Raw genomic sequence first — 21,611 nt, 5'->3', positions numbered from 1 at the left:
TCTTTGAGGCACAGGCCTGTGCGTTATAAAGGGAGTTTTAGAATGTTCTACATCTCAGTATTTATCTTACTTGCTTCTCTCATAGTTGGAAGTAATTTATTTTTACTATATATAAATACTTAACATTTAAAATAAGCTGCCTCTTTCTTCTTAAAGACTGCTTCTAACAAGGATAATTATATTGATGCAATCACACTTGTAAATCAATTTGTTATTAATAAGTTACTGTGAATATTAGGAAAGCAAAATTGTTATACTCAGCAATAATCTGAGCACTTCTTATTGAGACTTTAATGTTGGTAGGAAAACAAGTAGGTATTGCTAGATAAGATTGCAGAAAATTATTTATAGCTAAAGATACCTATAAAATCCTGATACTTTACTTTTTAAAAAGGCAGGTAAACATATACAAGATTTAATATTATTATATTTTGATGTCATGCAGACTGCCTAGCTGAAAGGTATATCTTTTATAATTTAGGAAAGGAGTTGTATGTTTGTTTCTTGGGCTTGAGCTTTTAAAGGATCTCTATTTCTTGAACCCAAATTCTTTTGTCCCCCATATGGAAAATTATAATTTCTATTATATTGGTATTTACTTGTATTTGTATCAAAAGCATCTAAGTGTTTTGAAGTTAAAGTTGTGATGTAAATAGTCTGCTAGACATGTTTTGCTTTTCACAATTACATAATATTAAGGTAGCTGTTATTACATATGCCTTAGTGCTTTCAGTATGCAAGATATTTTGCTTGGATTTAAAAAGTTTGTTCATAGTAGGACAGAAATTCATCAAACTGAGTTCTGTGCAGAGTAAAACAGTTGGCATTCAGTAAAGATGGAACCCATAGGGAGGCATCCATGAAAGAGATTTAGGGAGATAAAGCAATGTTGTTGAATTTACATCCAAACCAAACACACTGAGAATATTGCAGAGACTTTGGAAAATCCTCTTTATCAGCAGAATCCTCTATCTACCTAGGAAATTCATAGCATGGGGATTTTGAGGTAACTGAGTGAATAACAGAGAAAATATTGGTTGTGTGAACTCTGGGGGCAAAAATGGAACATTGGGCTGGCTGCTGCTATCAGCAGTTTATTTTTGGACCATATTTTACTATTTTAGAACTTTTTAGTGACACACTTTATTTAAAATTGAATTAACATATGAGCACTATACATCCCTATGATGCAAAGACCATTCTTGGCTGGGTGTGCATATGTATGATATTTTAAAAATGTGAAAATAAAACTACAATAGAGAGTAGAAAAGTTCAGATAATTCTGAACATTGTTTTATGCAAGGATAGGTCATCTTCATGAGACTTAGTGATTACAGGCACATTTTACCAAAAAAATGTATTAAATGGAAAATTCAGATGAGTGTGTAAAATCCTGCAGTGTTCAGGTAAGTGGTATGATGCACATTGAAACAAGATTGAAATACTTCTGTTTTCTAGGGGGGGAAAAATGAAGCCTAAGGGGTAGGAGATTACTTTCTTAAGCCCATCTTTTGTGTGGGTAGCTTTAGCAAGAGGAGCCCACATAATGCTGATAAAAGATAGAAGAGATTGAAGGGGAAATATATTGAGGGGCTGTTGAGGTGCAAAATAAGAAACTTTGAAAACTATATTGTTATTACACTCTATCACAGTAACATTTTTCATATTAGCTACTCTGTGGACTGCAGTAGTTTGAGACACCTGAATGGCTTTAAACTGATGTTCAGTAGGGCAGAGGTTCCTGTGGTGCTTGCACAGCTGTGTCTTCAGGGGTGCAGTTCCCAAAGCTAGCCAGTTGAAAGCCAATATTCACTATCTCAGCTCTGTGATGAAGCCTTCCCTATACTTTTAAAAGCAAATCTATTTTTAAAGTACACTTGATGCCATCACACCATTTCTAAGACATTTTCCATATTTGAAAAATAAATTGTTGTTATATTTGAATATAATATATATGTGTATATAATACATAATAATGTGCTTAACTGTAGGTTACTGCGGTTTTTCATTGATTAATAAATTTCCTATAAAAATTCAAATTAAAAAATTAATGTGACATCTGTGGACAATGTCCAGTGATGAATAAACTCAAAGTTTTTGAAGTTGAAAAATAATTAGATGCAAGTGAAGTAATTTTTTTCTGTAAACATCAGCAATTCTAAACCTTACTCTCTGATTAAACCCAAGTAACAATACATATTTTAATGAGACAGTACATTTACCTGGGCTTTTTGTCTCCTCACAGCCATGAAGGAACAGATTCTGTAGCTGACCTGGCAGACGTTATTGTGGTATTAAACAACTTCAGAAGCAAAATTATCAAAGTTCAAGTATGTATGCAGTGTTTCCTGGTATGAAATGTGACTTATGCTTATGTGTCTCACGCTATATTTAATTGAAATATGTATACTGAAATATATAATTTAGATTTTGTATAATTAAAAGAAGGATGTGCAAATTAATGTAGCTAATTTGATCCAATCAGGTGATACTAATTGTGTGGGAGATTTGTTAAATAGCTGTTAAACATAGATCATATTTATCTCATCTAGCTTGAGATGCCCAAATGTGCAGTCTTGGTGACCTAAATCCCTTTCTGCTTAGCAGGAGAGAGTCCAAAGGACTGCTCATCCCTGCTCATCTATGGATTTAAACCAAGAGAATGACCTCTTGAGACATCCATTTCTCTCCAGTGAGTGAGGACAGATTTTACACAAAGTCCAGATTCCAGACTGGAAGTCAAAATCACTTGTGTTGAATTTTACCCTAGGCGACCAAATTTGTGTCAACAAAATTACATTACTTTCATTAGATGTATCAAAAACAGCTAATGAAGCACCACTTACTGAGGAGAAAGATCCTCATAATACACTATATTTTCCACTATATATTTTAAATATTTTTAAAATATCTGTAAATATTTTAAAACACCATACATTACTCTCTTCCCCAGTCCTGAAAGTTTCCAGAAGCCAGGGAAAATGTAAGACTCTGGAGCATGATGAGCCTGTCTTTAAACAACAGAGAATGGGTAGAAGAGTGCCTAATTTTCCTATTTTGAGCCAAAATAGGAATATTATTTTTATGTGAAAGGTGGTATGTGTATTAAGCTTATAACTAGAATATGTAAACTCTGCCATTCAGTTGAACTCTAGAATTACTTCACTGATCTGTAGGATGTGGCTTCAGGATAGTGTCAACAGAAATCTGTGTTAGCTTGACAATATAAACATGTGAAATTAATATGATTAGATTCACACATTCACGGTGTAAGAAGCTATTTGGTTTTCAAAAGCAATTAGATTTATTTTAATCAAGGAAATTGAGGTGGTAAATGAAATTAATCTTGAGCCATTACAAGTATCTGGATAAGACAGCAGAAATTGCTTAAGTTGGATGCAAGAGGTTCAGTTTCAGTGACAAATTTGTCACTTTCTCCCTGTGAAGGGCTTATGAAAATGACAATTTCCTCTCAGGTAAGTTCCATTGTGAGGTACTATGCTTCTTCCAGCTAATGGCTGGATCATGAACTTGTGAGGGAGGAAAATGAGATAAAATTTACCACGTTTTTAGTTGTTGTTTAATAAAGATGTACAGAGTGCTTGAAATGTGCTGGCTGATTTATTAATCACCATACTTAGTGGCTCTAGCCAGTTAGTACACCATGGTGAGATATCACAATACAAGTAGTAATTACTATCAACTACCTTCCCAAGTTGCACAAAGACCTTTATTTAATTGACTAGGTACAGAAAAAGCCTGGTAAAGTGAATGAAGAGCTTCTTACAGATGGAACAACAGCAAAAAAAGGAAAAGTGGAATCAGTTGCAAGGTAATGCATGTCTTGATTCTAATTTAGCTGTTCCAGGATGTGTTAATTATTACTCATAGCAAGTAAATTTTCTTGCTTGATACTGATACAAATGTGTAAAAAGTCTCTCCAAGGGATTTATAATGTAAATAAAAAGGGGGAAGGACAAGCTATAATGTCATGTGAATCTCCTTTTTTATTCCCTTCTTAATCCCTCCTTTGTATTTCCAGTTTCTCTTCATTTTCTCCTTTGGCTGTTTTTTTTTTTCATTTTGCTGTGGCAGGGAATCAGTCTCAATGTGAAAATCTCAGCTGGTTATGTGGTACTCATGTATGTCAAACTGAACATCAAAAAGCAGACCAATGCTGTTTGTTTGCTCCTGGACATAATTTATGAAATCTCAAGTGTTTTACCTTTTACTTTAAAGTTTGAGTTCTTTAAGTAATTGTAATAAGCATCTCAAGCATTACATTTGGGGCTAATAACTTTTTAGTATTTCTCATTTGCTGTTTTGAACTAGACTCACAAAAGGTTTTATTCAGTTTTCGGTAGATTGGGCAATGGTTGTCAGTCACAGACTGCTAAAGAAAATAAAGAAAAGGCGTAGCAGTTCTATTTCATCTGCTAATCAATTGGCTCCAGTCAGTCCTGTACACACACCTCTACCTCTTGGTAGATCCAGGACTGGCTTCTGTCTCAGCTTTATAATGCCTCATGATGAGGCCTCTTGTGCCACAAGTACCATCAGACCTGAGATTTCATTCAGTGTCTGTTGCTGATTTTATGCTTATCACCATTTATCCACAGATGATTTCACTGTTACAATGTAATAGAATCACAGAATGTTAAGGGTTAGGAGCACCCTTGAAGATCATCCAGTCTCAAAGCCCCTGCCATGGGTAGGAACACCTCCCAGTAGAAGAGCTTGTTCAGAGCAGCATCCAGCTTGGCCTTGAACACTGCCAGGGATGGGGCAGCCACAGCCTCCCAGGGCAGCCTGTTCCAGTGTCTAACCACCCTCACACTAAAGAATTCCTTCCTACTATAACCTAAATTTCCCCTTTTGCAATTTGTACCCATATTGACTAGATTCAGAGACCCTCCCAGACCACTATGCTACAGCTTTAAAATTTCTTCCACCTTGGACCCACATTGCTGCACAAAGGTTCTTCTGAAGAATGATGTTAGTTGAAGGAATTTTTCATTTACTTCAAACTTCGCACTTCTAATTAGCTGTGTCAAAGGATGTATGTGCAGAGATCAAAATCTTGACTCCCTCTAAGAAGGTTACAAGGCCAGAGATCTCTCAGCCTTCCAGGTCTTGCCTTTTATCACAGTGGCATTCATCATGCTCTGAGCTTGGCTGGCCCAAAGAAGCCCCTCATGCAGTGAAGTTTATTTGCTCTTCCCAGTGATTCAAGGTTGTGGCTCAAGGCATAATTTGAGGCTGTCAGCCTTTTGCCATGTAGGATCCTGTCAAATACCCTTTCTTTTTGTTATCCCAGAATGAAATGAATATCCACCAGCACATTGTTCACTACAGGAACCCCCATGGGCTCTAACATGAGAGATGTGCACACCACTTTCCCCAATCCCTTTCATACCTGAGCTGCCCTTCTCTATCTGACTGCTTTTCCCACGTGACCTTAGAGGTCAGCCCAGCAGCTCTGGGAAATTTCTGCTTTCTCTAAAGCTTTGCAGAATCAATATTTTCAAGATTCTTGCATCAAACTCCGATTTTTCTTTTCACATGTGATGGCTGCTTTACAAAGAGCGTGACACTCTTTCAGTCCTGCTATCACTAAATATAAGACATGGGACAAAAAGTCAGGAAGAAAGAAGACAGACTGCTTGGACCTGTGAACTGCAGTCTGTTTAGCCTGTGAGGGTTCAGTGCTGCTGGAGAGGTTGTGTGTCTTCTTTGAAGATGCCACACCATGCAGACAATGCCACTCCACTGATGTCTCTCTCTTGCACCATGCCTGAGTGAATAGAACGTGGGTTTCTCAAAAGATTATTCACACCACTTAAACACATTGCAGCCTCTCAGTATTTCTGAGCTTTCAGCTTTGTATCAGTGGAGTGATCTGAATTCTTTTGAATATATTAGAGATCTGAGACTTGTCTTATTTGCTCTTAAAGATTATGAGGATACCTATTTTTACACTTTCTAAAAGATACTTTTAAAAGAGATATAACCAGAAGAAAAAGTAATAGGGTGACTCATGCAATCTAAGTGTGTGAGGAATGACTCATCTCACAAAAAAGACTATTGAGGTAAATTTCCAACAGTATCAAATGGCTTGATAACCATTTGATAACTATAACCAATCTGGCTCTGCAGTTCTGAGGTCTGTGAAGCAGTGCCCGAGGGAGACTGCAGCCACCATCCCCTGCCTCTGTGTGCTGGAAGCTACCTGATTAACAACCAGCCCTGGCAGACTTTGGGATTCAAAACAAGCAAAGAATGCTGTGCAGCAGAAACAGAGACCTCTGTACAACATACCTTAAATACATAGGTTAGCTTCTAGGGAGGGGAATCACAGTAATCTGAAGAAGAATTCAACAAGTGTAGCAAAAAACTTTGGGGAATCCCATCACCACAGACCTCTTAAAGTTATGACAGTATTTTGGGGAAGGTTTTAACTCCTAAGCCAAGGCATGTGCAGTGGAAGTAGATTCTAAGTGTATTTGTTTACTGCAGGATGTGTATTTCTTTTGTACATTTTATTTTTAATTTTCTATGAGCTTAATGATAATTTAGTATGATTTTTTTTCTACAGGATTTTAATTTTATATAATTATTTATAATAATTCTCAGGTTTTCAGAAGAAATTCCAACTGATGAGAAGGAAAAGAAAAGTGATATTCTTAATATTTTTTCTGTTGCTTCAGGTCATTTATATGAACGTTTTTTAAGGTAAGGAAAGGTAAAAGAGGAAGCAATAATTTCATAGTAATACTCTACATTTTCTTAGTAAAACTAAGCAACCTAAAGAAACTGACATTTTTAAACAACATCTAAATAATAAATTTTCAAAACTGAGAAAAGTTATATACAGTGAGAACTAAATTAATCTTTAAGAACAAAGTGATTCAACATATAGATGTTCAAAAATACCGTTATTCTTTGAAGACAGACAATGTGTGAAGTACAAGCATAAAAGATGAAGTTCAGCCTCTCTGTATACAGACACAACAGAAGTGACTTCATTAGAGTTGTGTCTATTTGTGTTTGTGTTTCATACAAAGTGGATTTACTGCATGCCCATATGGCCTTACTTAGCTTAGGGTCCTTTCAATGAGCAGTGAGTGCTTTTAAGGAATCTTACAGTGTTGCCTGATCTCTTCACAACCATCTGTGTCACTTTTCTGATTTGAGCACTGGTGATTTGATGGCTGAGTCATCTGAAGTTTGAGCACTGTGTTTCTTCAACTTGCAACAACCTTCATAAAGGGAAAGACACATTTACTTTAAAGGAGAAAAAGTGATCTTAAACATCGTACTTGCTGCTTTGTCTTATTTTCAGGTTCATTATGTCTTGATTTTAAGGCAGACTTGATTTCTTGTAAGGCTGTAAGTCACTGCTTACACCAAACAAAGGCCATGATAATGAAAAATAATTGAACCCAAACCAGGGATTCTTACAGTTATTAAGGGTTTTCCAAAGAGGGTCTGACTCGAACTTTGCTTTTTTTCTTTCCAGCAACCTATTAAACTCAACCAGTAGATTCTAAAACAAGTTATTTCAGTGGCCAAGTTAATATTTAAGGTACTAACCATTATCTGATTTAGTCAATCACCTCTCCTAGAATAAAACATGTTAATAGATCCACTTTTGAAGTTGTTCCTTCTACTGTTGCTTAGCCAATCTGGATCAAATAAGGCCATCTCAAAGTGCCCTTGAACACATGCTCTTTAAAGCTTTTAATTAGAAGTAGATAAAAATTTCTACTTAAATTGGCTTAAAGAAATTATACTTAGAGTTTTAGTACTTTCTAAGTGCAGTTGAAATTTAATGATCCGTGTGTATTTGTTTGTTTATTGTAGACTTATATTTCCACAGAATTATGATGCTTTCTGTCCTGCGTCATACAAAAACACCAGTTAAATTTTGGTTTCTGAAAAACTATCTCTCCCCAACATTTAAGGTAGGAGAAAATTCTTCCTCTTTTTTTTTCTTAAAAATTTTAAGTGATTTTTTTTCATTGCAATTGACTAATTATATCATTTTAATTAAATTTTCACAGTGGAAAATAATCCCTAAATCTATGAAATAGCAGTGTTAGGTATAAGGCTCTCCTCTTCTGGGACATGAAGCCCAGTGATACATTATAATAATTTATTCTCTTTTGATAGTCTCCAAGAGCTTGCATGAAATGCTATTTCTATTGGTGTAGCTGAGGATACTGCTAAAACTAAGGGATCATTTTAAGTAATAAATTACATAGTCAGTAAGGCCAACACAGCTGCAGCTGCCTTGCAGCATTCCCTCCTTTTCCTTTTGAGCCCTTGTGTCTCTCATATATGTGCACCTGATGGATTTTTGTTCTTCTTTTTGTTCTTCCAGGATGTAATTCCTCACATGGCTAAAAAGTATGGATTCAAGTATGAGCTGGTCCAGTATAAGTGGCCCCGCTGGCTTTATCAACAGACAGAAAAACAAAGAATTATCTGGGGCTACAAAATTCTTTTCTTGGATGTTCTTTTCCCTTTAGCTGTGGATAAAATAATATTTGTTGATGCTGACCAGGTAAGAAAAGATAATGGCATATTACTGTATGAGGAATTAATTTGGGCTTAAATTGATCCAGTTTCATTCTATGTGGCCATTTTATTCAGATGCTGGTCTTGAAAGACTGTTGCAGTTGTACAAACAGAACCAGTGGTATTGCAGAATGTAGATGCAAGAATTTCACTGGTTGTCAGTTGTGTGGGCATAAAGAGTTTCCTTACACTGAGTTGTCCTAAATTGCCTATGTGGAGAGACAGGCACCTGGAGAGATGTGTGTGATCTTAAAGCTGCATTTCGCTGAAAGCATTTTGGAGGGATTCCATCTCTGGGCTGATTGTGAGAGGAATACTCCACTATGGCCAGTGTCTGAGGTGATTTGGACCATTTGAGCAACTTGTAGATGGCTGAAATTCTTCAAGATTAATCCTATCTCTGTTTTACATTTGCATGCAGTCCTTCATTCAGGAATTAAAATTGTATAATGGTACTGAAAGACAAAGTGCTGTCACAGAGGAGTTTATTACAAGGTTATTAAAAACCTTGAGACAAATTCTGACGTATTTTGGTCCTTTTCCAAGCTCAAGAATCAATTAAACTTAGGTGTAGCAATGCAGACTGTAACTCTGCAATTTCATCTGGATACACTATGTGGGAACACTGGTGGTCTGTCCTAACTACTGTAAGGACTCCTCTGTGCTCCCAAATAGCTATAACATTTTTACCACTGATAAATTAGGTAAGTGGGGTTTGAGGGAGAAGGATTGATTAGCAAATAAAGGACATGTGTAAAATGTCATTAAAACCTCTTTTTGAAAGTACTTTACCATTAGATACAAGGATTTTTCAAACGATGCAATAATTTTGGAGTGCCCAAGATGGGTAACAAATGAGGAGGATTCTTTAGAAGGGGCATGATTGGTAGATTTCCAAAGTTGTGTTTCTTAACTGAGGAATTTTATATTGGGCAACCAGAAACACTGGTCTGTGAATTAAAAAAATATTGTCAGTTTTATATAATTTGCTCAATAAATGTGTTACACAGATGGCCACTGTTAATAATATAATAAAAAACAATAAATTGAGGAAGGTGAAGGGAGACGACCATCCGATTGATGAGCATGATCTCTGATTTATTGACCCAGCTTACACACTTTTATAATCGTGTTAATTAAGTTCATACATATTGCAAAACCTGAGCTCATTATTGGTTACAGATTACACACCAACCCCTCCTTTGTTGCCAATACCTGTGGTTTTCTTGTTGAGGCTAATACTTGTTTTTCTTATGCTGCTGTTGACTTGTTATTGAACACCCTTTCAAGGACTCCATGTTTTTCACCATATTTTTCTCATCACTTAGCCAAGAACACGGTATTTACTGTTTAAGGGAAAAGCCTGAGAACTTGCTGCTTACAGCTGCCTTTTATTTTTTAACCAGCTGTATGTGATCATGGCCTTTCTATAAGCCATGTCTGAACAAAACTCTGCAACAATAAATAATTTTTGGAACAATAATTTGGTAGCTGTCTCCCACTGGAAAGGTCTATTTATACCCCACTGATGTAGCGTCGGTAGCTTTTTTTAATAAAAGTTAAACATTGTGAAGCCTGCTACAATCCCTGCCCTCATAGAAACAGTACTAAATGAATGATATTGTTGTTTAGATTGTGAGGAGTGACCTGAAGGAGCTCAGAGACCTCGACCTGAACGGAGCCCCCTATGGCTACACTCCTTTCTGTGACAGCCGCAGGGAGATGGACGGGTACCGCTTCTGGAAATCGGGGTACTGGGCTTCACACCTGGGCAAGAGGAAATACCACATCAGGTGGGACAGGCCCTTACACACTGCTTGTGCTCTCTGGGAACTGGATTGAAGTCTGGGTGTTGGTGTTGATCACTGAGCCATTCAAGAGCCATTCTCAGTAAAGGCAGGAATTCTGATGATGTTGATTTCACTGTTTTATGGTGGTTTCAGCTGCTTAATAAAGAAAAATATCCCTTCAGGATGGGAACATGTTTTATTTTCTCGTTACTTTTATTACTATTGTCAAAAAGAGGGTGACCTCCCCAGAAATCTTACTTCTTTGGGTTTTTATTCCTTTTAGTGCCTTGTATGTTGTGGACCTGAAGAAGTTCAGGAAGATTGCAGCTGGAGACAGGCTTCGGGGCCAGTACCAGGCTCTCAGTCAGGATCCAAACAGTCTGTCAAATCTGGATCAGGTATTTATGGCTTTGAGCATTTTAGGGTTTTTCTTTATCTTTCTCAATATGTATGGAATATCATGTATTTCAACATAAATGTTACATAATTCCAAAACGGTTTGCCATTTACTGCTCTTTTAGCCTATTTTCAGGAGTGCATATGAGCACAGCTCAGAAAACTGCTGATATTTTTAATTTAAAAATGAGGGATAACCCCAGTTTCACCTTTATTTGTAGTTGTTGTGCATGCATTTATGTTTTTCTGATGATAACCCTACATTCTGATAATGGTAATTATATTCGTGTTTACCAAGAGCTTGTTCCTTTTTCTTCTTTTTTTCCATTAACGTAAATTCAATTTTCTTTTGTAAGTTAACTGCAAATGCACTCTGATTGCTGTACATGGTTACCTTGGAGTGGGTGGAGTTGTTTCACTTTGGGTGAACCTCAGAAGGCTTCATAAGTGAGATTGTCCCTGCTTTTGGTGTTTTCCTTGTGGAATTATTTAAGCACAGAAGATTTTTACCTGCCTCCAACAGCAACAGGATCCCATGGTAGCAAAGCCCACATTGCTCAGTGCTTTTCCACACCCCTGCTCTGCAAGCTGGTTTCTCTCTTACATAAGGACATTATTGCCACTCGCATTTTTTTCTTCAGAAATAAAAGTAAAAATTGAAAACAGGAGTTCTTATGATACTGGAGAATGAAAAGTGGGAATACAGCCACACTAAAAACGCGGACTGGACTGGACACCTGGAGCTCGAGCAGACTGCAGCTGTATGTTAAGAGCAAAAGGCTGAAATAACAGCAACAGTCAGAGTTCACATCTTTCTGGACAACAGAATGAATTCCTGGCCCTGATCACCCATGCAGAGTCCTGATGTGTTAGAGCTGTGTGTTCTCCAAACAGTATTAGCCACATGTATAAAGTGTCTTTCAGAAAGACCTTTTAAGATTCAGAGGTTACAGGGCTTTCACCATAATGCTGGTTTTCAGAAAATTGGTTTTATCTAATGTTCTCAAAAAAATTAAAATGTCTCATTTTAAGACTCTTATATTTCCAATTACAGCTTTAATACATGATAGCATATATCTCCTATTGGCCTGTTGGACCAAATCAAAAGCCACTTAAACACCAGATGTTAAGGTAGCTAAATCTTGGCAGAATGGAATTGGAATTACTTTGGAAAGTGAATATTTCAAAGTAGAATTTGCATAATAATCTGGTTTGACCATATTGATAGGAGCTACTTGCTGTCTTCATTGCTTCTTCTTACACAAAATACAGCAATACTCCTAGAAATACAAACCACAGTGCAATGTATTGGAGACCTGGAGAGTTTTCATCTACTGCTAAGGATGCATTATAACTCTCTTATTACTATTTATTGTTTTAAATACCTGTGTGGAGCACTCACTGCTGTTCTCAAAGAAGCATCAATCCCAGCTCTCTGCTGATCTCCCAGCAGTGCCATCTTCATGGGTGGCAGTTAAGGTTCTTAAACCACAGAAGAGAAGTAGATAGAAGGGGAAATTTTGATTTTAAATGCAAAGGATAATAAGTATAGAACTCCTAGGGAGAAAAACTTGCACATCATAAAAACTAGACTTCCAGTACAGTAATTTTGTTCAGAGCAGCTTTTGTGTTCATTCTTTTTTTTCATTTACTTTAAGTCCTGAAACTAACAGCTGACTTTCTACATTTTCCTGCATGTAACAGTTTTTAAATTGACAGCTTCTAAAAGTACTGCAGTAATTCAGGAATTGTGATTTCATTTAGAAAGTCAGAGAGGCACAACAGAAAACCAGTCTCTTCTTTTTGGAATTGGAATGGTGATCAACTACATTCCAAAAATTATACATTTTTTAAAAAATGAAGCATTTCAATTAATGCTGAATGTCTTAGCTCTTCATATAATTTGGTGTAATTCTTTGGTACCAATGTCTGTATTTCAGTTAAATTATACATCTTTCATAATGCAGCAATATCTGCTATTTTATTCTGTCACATTTAGCAGTGTGAATTGGCAAACTAAGATGTGACTAACACTTGAGTGCTGGCATTTATTCTGAAATACAATGTAAGGGTTGCACATGTGAGGGCACTTACCAATGGATGTGCCAGGTACTGCCCCTGCTCTTTGCAGCTCTGGCTGCAGCCAGCCTGAAACCTGCCCGAGGAGTTTCTCATTAATAAATGCTGTTCCCTGCATTCAGCCAGATCTTGGCTCAGAGTTTTCATGGCAAGATTTCCTGAGAATGTAATAAAGGTCAAAAAAAAAAAAAAAAAGCTAGAAGTAAAGTAAGGAACTTAGCCAGAATAGCAGTTTAAAGCTTTTTCTTCTCAAGCTCATTTCTGGAATCTGTTTTCTTAGAAGTCAGCTCAACTTAGAGTAGTGGCATAATCCTGTATTATATGTTTTTTGAGTTAGGGTTTCTTTTTTTCAAAGAATGGAAAGTGAGGGTTTGGGGTTTTTTTCAAGGAATGGAAAGCTGGTTTCTATTCAATGCTAATTTATGGTTTTACAAAATTTGTACAGGATCTTCCCAATAATATGATTCATCAAGTAGCCATTAAGTCTCTCCCTCAGGAGTGGCTTTGGTGTGAAACCTGGTGTGATGATAAATCCAAGAAAAAGGCTAAAACAATAGACCTGGTGAGTTGATCCTGACTTAAATGAGTTATACAGGTTAAACATTTGCTGTGATTTCTGGGACATTTCAGGTTGAGTGTGTGTCATGTCATGAAGGCAGCCTTGCTGGAAGGCGCTGCAACATTCCATCCCTTCCCCTGGAACATTTTCTCCTCTGAGACCTCTCCCACCTGCTCTCTACCAAATCTGCTTACATTAAAGCTGAAAATTGCACAAAAAGTTTAAGTCTTAACCAGATAGGACTGAAGCTTTTCATGCCATTACATGAATTTTCCTTATAATTTTTCCATAGTCAGCCAAGTTACTGGAGCTGTGACAAAGTGCTGTTACCTGTCTGGGCATTGTGGGCTGCTCTTGTTCTCCTCCAGAACCTTAATATTGTCATGGTTTTCTTGGTCTGTTTCATTGCTATAAACAGGAGATAAAGCAAAGCCTTAAAAGCACAATGCTCAGGATACTCTTCATGTTTAGGAAGAAGAAAGTTTATTTCTTTGGGAATAGAAAGAGACAAAAATCTTTTTCCTATCATTATTATCCCAATCCCATTTTCCCCCCATTTAGATTTTTTGACAGCACACATACACTATTTGCAGTGCTTTAGACATAATTTGAAAGGAAAACAGACAGTTGGAACTTGGTGTGATTTTTCAGTATGCAAATAGTTTTTGCTTTCTTCATGTCTTTACTGTTAGAATGAGTTTGTTTGTGCTCTAAAGACAGGTGCTCTCTGTTCAAAACTCACATCAGGTTCAGTTTCAGTGTGCCAGCCATGTCTGTACTATACTGACAGTCAGCAAAAAGAAAAGTATTTACAATTCATTTGAGCTAAATTCTCTGAAAGGGTGTTATTTTCACATTTGCTTTGTTTACATCTAATATGTTTTAAATTTTCAGTGCAACAACCCCCAAACCAAAGAACCAAAACTAAAGGCTGCTGCCCGGATAGTTCCTGAATGGGTTGATTATGACTCTGAGATCCGAAACTTGATACAGCAAATTGAAAGAGAGAAGAAAAATCTAACATCATTATTTCAAAAAGGTAATTTACATGCATATTCAGCTGTTAGCTTTTAAAAATTAAGTATCAGTCTAGTTGAAATTAAGATTGGGGTCAGTAGGCACAAATCTTGTATTTGTGTAATTTCCCTTGTTAGAGAAGTGGTGCGGGGTTTGATAGTTGGGTGATGCTTCTTTCCACAGGAGTTACATTGATGGGACAAACTCTCTTGTTTCATGCCAGAATCCAAGAGAAAGCTCAGTGGTCCTGTTCTGCACCTCAAACACAGCCAACAGTCACATTATTTTAGCCACAAATATTAAGTAAAGCACATTAGCTTAGGCTTTACTTGGATAATCTAAAGCTCATGTCTATTAAGCATTTGGGGACTGAGTATTAATTTGCCTCTGCATCTCCCTCTCTCTCTCTCTCTCTCTAGGCTTATCTATCCAAGCCTTTTTGCACTAGACTAAATTCTGTTTTCATTAGTTAGGGGTGACGTTTGGTTTTTTGTTTGTTTGAGTGTTTTTGTTGTTGTTTTGTTTGGCTTTTTTTTAACTAAAATTGTTTTAAACTGAATTTATTAAATAACATGAAAGCCCCAGACAAACAAAACCCAAAAGCAAAAGAAAAAACCACAAACACGTATACAGGACTCCCAATAAGACATGACTTTTTGGACTAATGTAAAACAAAATGAAAAGATGATCTGAGCACTCAAGGTTGAAGAAAAAATGAGCAGATAAATATTTGTAAGTCTTGGGTGGAGGAACAAATTCACTTTTCCTTTTAAAGAATTCTTAGTGGGTTTTATTCTTCATGAAAGCTTCTGGTCAGCTTGTAGCAAGGCTCCAAAACTGAAGTTCATGAACTGAGTGATTAGCAGGAAATGGTAAGTAAAAGGCTTTCTCCACATCTTACAAACCCAGGCACTGCCTCTGTGTAACTCTTATGTGTATTTTTCCCCTTTGGCTCCAGGGCTCAAGCACGATGAACTTTAGCACAGCCCGTGACCAGCAATGGTGACAGCTCCAGAGTCTTCTGGGAAGGACTGGACAGAATTTACAGCTGTTACATTGGCACTATTTGCAGCATTCTTTAATGTGAAGTCAAGTATTTTATAACTTAAAGTGTTATTTAAAACATTTTAAATGCAATACAAAAATGAGAAATCCACAGGTACTTGGGGGTTTGGGGTTTTTTAAGTGGTATGGAGCAGCTTTCCCAATGGCTTTTTCTTTTCCTTCTCTAAAGTACATTTTGCCCAGAGGACTTTGGAATATGAAGGAAGATGTGTTCAGCATTGTCAGTCCAGGGGAGGACACACACATTAAATATGTACTTGAAAACTGTTTTGTGCACATTCCATGCATTAGGCTACTGTATTTAAATACCATAATTAAATAGGATGTCTAATTTAGGCCACACAAAGATAACTCCACATGGAAGCTAAAGCAAGGAATGACACTCTTCATTTATTATGCAGGATTGCTGCACTCTTAAGAGATTCTTAAAACTAATTTTTTATTCTTAGGCTCCTTTTGGCCACTTAAATAGTGTGTGATAAAATTCCATTATGGTTTTGGTTGAGGTGATTCTCCAACAGCATACATTGTATCAGAAGGTCAGTACCTGAAAGCTGCTTCTACTCACTTTTGATTATTATCATCCTGTTTATAACTGAAAAGAAAATAATAAAATACATGAGTATTTTTTGACTATCAGTGGTGTCTCCTGTAATTTTCTAAACCTGTACTCACAAAACTGTTACTTTAATGGGATACTGGCATTTTGATCCCACAAAAATTGCAGGGAAAAGTTCTTATTTGAAAATGGGGAATTTGTGTCTCCAAGTGAAATCTAGTGCCTTAAATACACACCCTGGTGTTCAGGCTGTGCTGGTTTCAAAATAGGATTGGATGAGAGCACACTTTCTTATAAGAAGTCTTCCAGTTTAAATGCTTGAAGTTGCACAAGACCATGTAATTACCACTAAGCGGGTGAATCAGCAAGGATTGCACATTATTTCCATAGCAGCAAATAATTGAATAAACAATTAGAGAAATGAAGCAGATTTTGTATCCACTGTCATTGTCCTCAGCTGTTGGTTGCTTACCATTTCTTACTGTAAGAGTGAGTATTTAAAATCACATGTTGCTGGTATTTTTCAAGCCCTATTACTAAGGAATGTGAGACATGCAGATTTTTTTACAGCTCTCTGTATTTTCTGTGGTTTTACCTTTATGTATTTTGAACATTTTTAACATGTCACATACAGGTTTTTCAATGCTTGTTGAGGGATTTCCTTTTTATGAAGTCCCCAATGGAGTAGTTCCTGTGCAACCCAATAGCAAAAGTCAGTAAAGCCTAATGTCAGTTCCTTTTATGTCTGACCCATTTCAGTGCAGGAGCTGTTTTATTATGCTTGTTCTCTTAATTACTTCAGGATATCATGCAGCAAGTCAAATATATTTGAACATAAACTTTAAGTTGGTATTTTTGTACCACAGAGATGGACTTGTAATTGACTTAGCAGATGCCTATGCACCATTACTAAAAATCCCATGCATAACAAGGAAGTAACTGATTTGCCATAGCAGAGGACAAAAGCCATTATTCAGTTGTTTGCTGCATGATTTTATTTACAAAATATTTTTCAGATTTATACTTCCATCCTGCTGCCTGACTCTGCAGCAGCATTTCACATGGATCTGCCTTGGTATTCCAAGCTTGAAGCATATATTGGAAAACTTGTTTTAGGACAGAAGTTACAGGTTTTTTGAGAAACCTTAGTTCTCTTTAATTATGATTATCTGTGTGAGCATGTTCTGCAGTATAAAAAGTGGATAATTCATGCACTGATTTCATGTTCATTTTCTCTGTAGCATCCTGTTCTTTTTAAAATTGGATTACTTCTACTGGCTTTAAAAAAAGAAATAGTTCTTTAAATACTATTTCCTTGAGATTGCTTAAATGATTAGAATATAATTTTATAAATGTAATTGGTTGGAGATAATTTTGAAGATGTAAAAGGTTTAATGCAATCTTTTAGTGTTTTCTATATTTGTACAAAATGTTCTAGTTGGTTTTTTTTTTCCCTCCATAATACTACTTTCAAAGAAAGCTTTTTTTTAATATACAATGCTTTATAAAATAAGAAAGGTCCCACAAACTTACTCACTACTTTTTAAAAGATCTCTTTAAGGCAGCACTTTGAGTCATTAGCATGCCATTATATTTTAATCCTAAATCCATGGATTGTGTATGTTGTACAAAATATTAAAAGGTTCCACTGGAGAAGCAAAGATGGATTGTTTTCTGCTCTCCCTTTCTCTATTACACAATTACCATTCCCTACTTGGCTAACAGAGCCAAAGAAAACAATTGGCAGCAAGTCCTCAACTGCATTTCCTCTACCAAAAGTGTTTTTGCAGGGGAGCAACAGCAACGTTCACATCAAGGCATCTGCTGTGAAGTGAGATGTAGAGGTGCAGAGAGAGATTGTTTTTTGTTTCCAGTCTCTGTGCTGTGCCCTGTGAAAGGGATGAAAATACATGCTGCTTTAGAGTGTTGCCAAAACATGGTGCTACTCAGTAAATAAGCAAAAGAATATTTGAACTATTCAAATGAAGGAGTTTTACAGTTTACATTCCTGTGACAGTGTCTTTTCTATGTCTTGATCTTGAGATCAGCTGGTAAGTTTAACAGAAAATGAAAAAACCAGGCATTAGTGCAGTATTGTTGATGAGCCAGAGCTTTATTTAGTATTAAAAATATTTCTCAGGTTCTCTTAGGTTCCTTTTAACCAGTCCCTGAATCAAGTACTTGCCTTCAGTCTGAGGCTTCATGGAATCACAGGATAGCAGGTTGGAAAGGACCTCAAGGATCACCTGGTCCAGCCTTCTTTGGCAAAAGTACCTTTGGTCCAGGCAGTATGATTCAGCACCCTATCAGGCAAATCTTATTGTTCCAACACGGGAATCCAGCATTTCCTGGGGATATTCCAAGGGCTGGATGTTCTCACTGTGAAATCAGCACTCAACAGGGCTTCTACAGTTGCTGTGGTTAACTTCTATACAACTTCTCTTCCACACAGAATGTGGCTGCTTCCTCCTCTTGTCCCCTGCCTACAGAAGCGCCCTGCACAACTCCAGCTTCAAACCTGAAGAGCAGCATGAGGAAAGAAGGGAAGACAAATACACAGCAGTGCTTTCTTGTCATCATAAATATCTTTATTGTGAAAAATACCATAAAATAATTCCCACAGTTCTAGAAAAAACAGTTCTTGCTTTGTAGATTTATGATTCCATATAAAGACATTTTATAATTTGAAAGATTTGATAAATCTCTGGCTAACTTTACTTACCCTTCTTAAAACATGAAACTGCTACTTAGTAATTTGCTGAGGGCAAAAAAAAAAAAATCACTCCCATTAATTTTGTTACGGCTTTATGGATAAAAGTGTGTATTACAGAGCAAACAATACCTTACAATAAGGCACTTTTAAATACAACTAACCTGCTATGATATCCTGGCTAGTTTCCAGCAAAGCTCCTATAAATCACAGCCCTAAACAGAAGAATAATTCTTGTTCCAAATACCAGTCTGAAAACTGAAATGATAACAAGCGTTAAGGTTTGTTGTTTTGTTTTTTGTTTTTTTTTTAAAAGTTTAAACTAATACATTTTCTGCATATGTCACAAGTTTGAGCTCTTCAGTTTGTAATTCACTTTGACTCTCTTATAATACTTATCAATTATCATATCTGTATTTTACCACGCAAAATATGCTCCCCCCACATTCATTTTAAAACAAGTTGGAAACGAGTTTATTAAAACTGAAAGAACTCCACAAAGAAAGTTTGCATCTACCTACAGGCCAACGATGGGAACAATGTTTCATGCACATCTCAGGGTTGACAAACTACTGAGACATTTTACTTCAATGTTCAGTTACTGAACATTATTGCACTACAGACACCCACGAATAAATAAAAGGTGGCTTCAGCTGGCTTCAGCTTCCTTGTGTGTCGCCTGCACCATTAACACTCAGCATGGGACCAGCACTTCATTTGCCAGAGTCATGTCAGGAAATGCAGCGCCAGAGCTGGGGAGCCTTGCAACATAAATGACTTCTTTTAAACACAACTTTGTCTGGTTTCCCAGAATACCTCAATGCCCTTCAAAACAGCACTGGGCTGGTAACACTTCTTGTGCCCAGCAGCTGCTCAATACTAGAAAACCTTGTTCTCCGCTGTCGCATTTTGCTATTGTTTCCAAGAACCTGTCTTCCAACAAAAGGAATCTATGAACAGCAATCATGCATCAATCATCTTCCTTCTTCTACTGACTACATTCAAGCTTTTTTGTTCTTAAAATGTCATTTCCTCGTTCCCATTCATTCATTTTCAAAATGCACATAATCCTTTTTTGTTTATCTCTGTCCCGCTGCCTCCGAGAAACAAACGCACACTGCTCCAATGTCAGTGCCTTGTATGAAGAATTTACTCATGAGGGAAAATCTTATTCCTTCTCTAGACAAAAAAAAAATTAAACCTCAGGAAACAATTCTCTCAGCTCAAGCTTTTAAAGCTGCACAAGGGCAGTCCTTTGAAAGAGAACTTATTTCCAGCAGTCCCCTAGCACACAAGCACAGCTGGCTGTAGTCTTTACTGTGATTTCGCACAGCCCAGCCACTCCTGCATGTACGCAATCGGGCACATCGCTCACGCTGCTCATTCAATACTCAAGTAAAAGCAGCCCCTGCTGTAGTGAACAAGGCAACACACGAGTGTTCAATGGCTCACACACAGCCCAGGGCCAGCACAGCTGGGTGGAGCTCACCCCTCAGGGCGGAGGGCTGACAAGAGCCACAGGAGGACATGGACAGCTGCCCCCCACAGCTCCCTGCCCAACCCTAGGTACTGCCAGCAAGCAGCAGGTGCACAGAGGCCAAGCCCACAGGGCAGCAGGCTCCTCACTGTGCAGTCAGTTCCTGTGTCCGAGCCCCAGCCCCTGAGAGCTGTGCCAGCCTTGAGTGCTCTCAACAGCCCTGAGCATCTCCAACACTTCGAGTAAAAATATTTCCGACAGGTCACAAGCACAAGTGGAACTTGTAGAAAGTCATTCAACTTAGTGAACATCCAACACTGGAGTTTAAGAGGCTGCTGTGGTGGTTTTGTACCATAAACCATTAGAAAACACCAAACAACCTCCTCAGTTTGAAGATAAATTAGTGAACACTGACCTTTAAATTGCTGTTGAAAAACATTTTACAAAGCTGCATGGCCTTGCAGTTATGTTGGTGAAGTACTTGAGGCAGAAGCCAAGGGTTCTGCTTCAGCAGCAACTTCATCTACAGTAAGAAACCCCTCCCTTTTGAGACTCAAGGCCTTATTTGCTAATTTCATTTGTTTTACTGAGGCTGCTTAGGTTTTCAAGTGCCAGGAGTTGAAGCAAGAGAAGACTCCTATCAACTGATTATTGTTTTCCAGTTAAAATCCAATCAAGAGAACACTGATGAACTGTAATTCTTGCATTCCAAGAAAATGGCTGCTGATGAAACTCAGTAATTATGACAGATGCAGTTACAGAATAAGAAGACTCCTCACTCCTACCCACTGCAGCCCTGGTAACACCACACAGCGCATTCACACAACTCCACCAATTACACCAAACCCATTTTAAGTATGTCCATATAGAGAAAATTAGAAACAGACTTTTGGCTAGTGGGAAGTAAGTCCCTCTTTTTGCACACAGCTGTCTCTGCAGTACTGATGCTGTTACATGAAACATAAAATTACTACAATTTCATGTAGTACTAACTCTCTGTTGCGTCATCCAACAGAACTGAAGTTGTATTGCATGGTAAGGCTGGAGTTAATAACACATTCCTGCAGTACACTCACATCACAACCTGTCTCAGTTCTGACTTTATGTACAGAACCAACAAATTGCTGCAGAGTCAGGAAAATGTCACATCAAATTTTCCGCTCAAATTTGAAGCAGATATTTTGGTGAAGTGCAAACTACTCAAAAATCATACCTAAACAAACACCCAAAAATCACATTAAGAAAAAAAGTGTTCTGAAAATCAAGTCTTTCCCCCAAGTCCCACCTCACTGCTGACAATTCACCAAGGAAGTCACCCCAATTAATTTCAGGTTAGTGAACCACAAAGTGAGCAGTATTTCAGCTACAGTTACCCCCAA

General features: G+C 37.3%; 1 protein-coding gene across 1 annotated transcript in view; it reads left to right on the top strand.

Annotated features, from left to right (window-relative positions):
- The window catches only part of UGGT2 (UDP-glucose glycoprotein glucosyltransferase 2), a 76,321-nt gene extending 60,251 nt beyond the window's left edge, over positions 1 to 16,070 (top strand). The window contains exons 30-39 of the mRNA XM_058824538.1: positions 2,246 to 2,330; positions 3,747 to 3,832; positions 6,634 to 6,732; positions 7,880 to 7,964; positions 8,384 to 8,566; positions 10,213 to 10,373; positions 10,654 to 10,768; positions 13,291 to 13,407; positions 14,299 to 14,443; positions 15,380 to 16,070. Of these exons, the coding sequence (XP_058680521.1) occupies positions 2,246 to 2,330; positions 3,747 to 3,832; positions 6,634 to 6,732; positions 7,880 to 7,964; positions 8,384 to 8,566; positions 10,213 to 10,373; positions 10,654 to 10,768; positions 13,291 to 13,407; positions 14,299 to 14,443; positions 15,380 to 15,402 (1,099 nt within the window). The 3' untranslated portion in view covers positions 15,403 to 16,070. The remainder of the gene's footprint in view (positions 1 to 2,245; positions 2,331 to 3,746; positions 3,833 to 6,633; positions 6,733 to 7,879; positions 7,965 to 8,383; positions 8,567 to 10,212; positions 10,374 to 10,653; positions 10,769 to 13,290; positions 13,408 to 14,298; positions 14,444 to 15,379) is intronic.
- The last annotated feature ends 5,541 nt before the right edge of the window (positions 16,071 to 21,611 follow it).

The sequence above is a fragment of the Ammospiza caudacuta genome, chromosome 2, assembly GCF_027887145.1.
Source record: "Ammospiza caudacuta isolate bAmmCau1 chromosome 2, bAmmCau1.pri, whole genome shotgun sequence".
NCBI classification, from domain to species: Eukaryota; Metazoa; Chordata; class Aves; order Passeriformes; family Passerellidae; genus Ammospiza; species Ammospiza caudacuta.
This window is presented reverse-complemented; position numbering and strand designations above follow the sequence as displayed.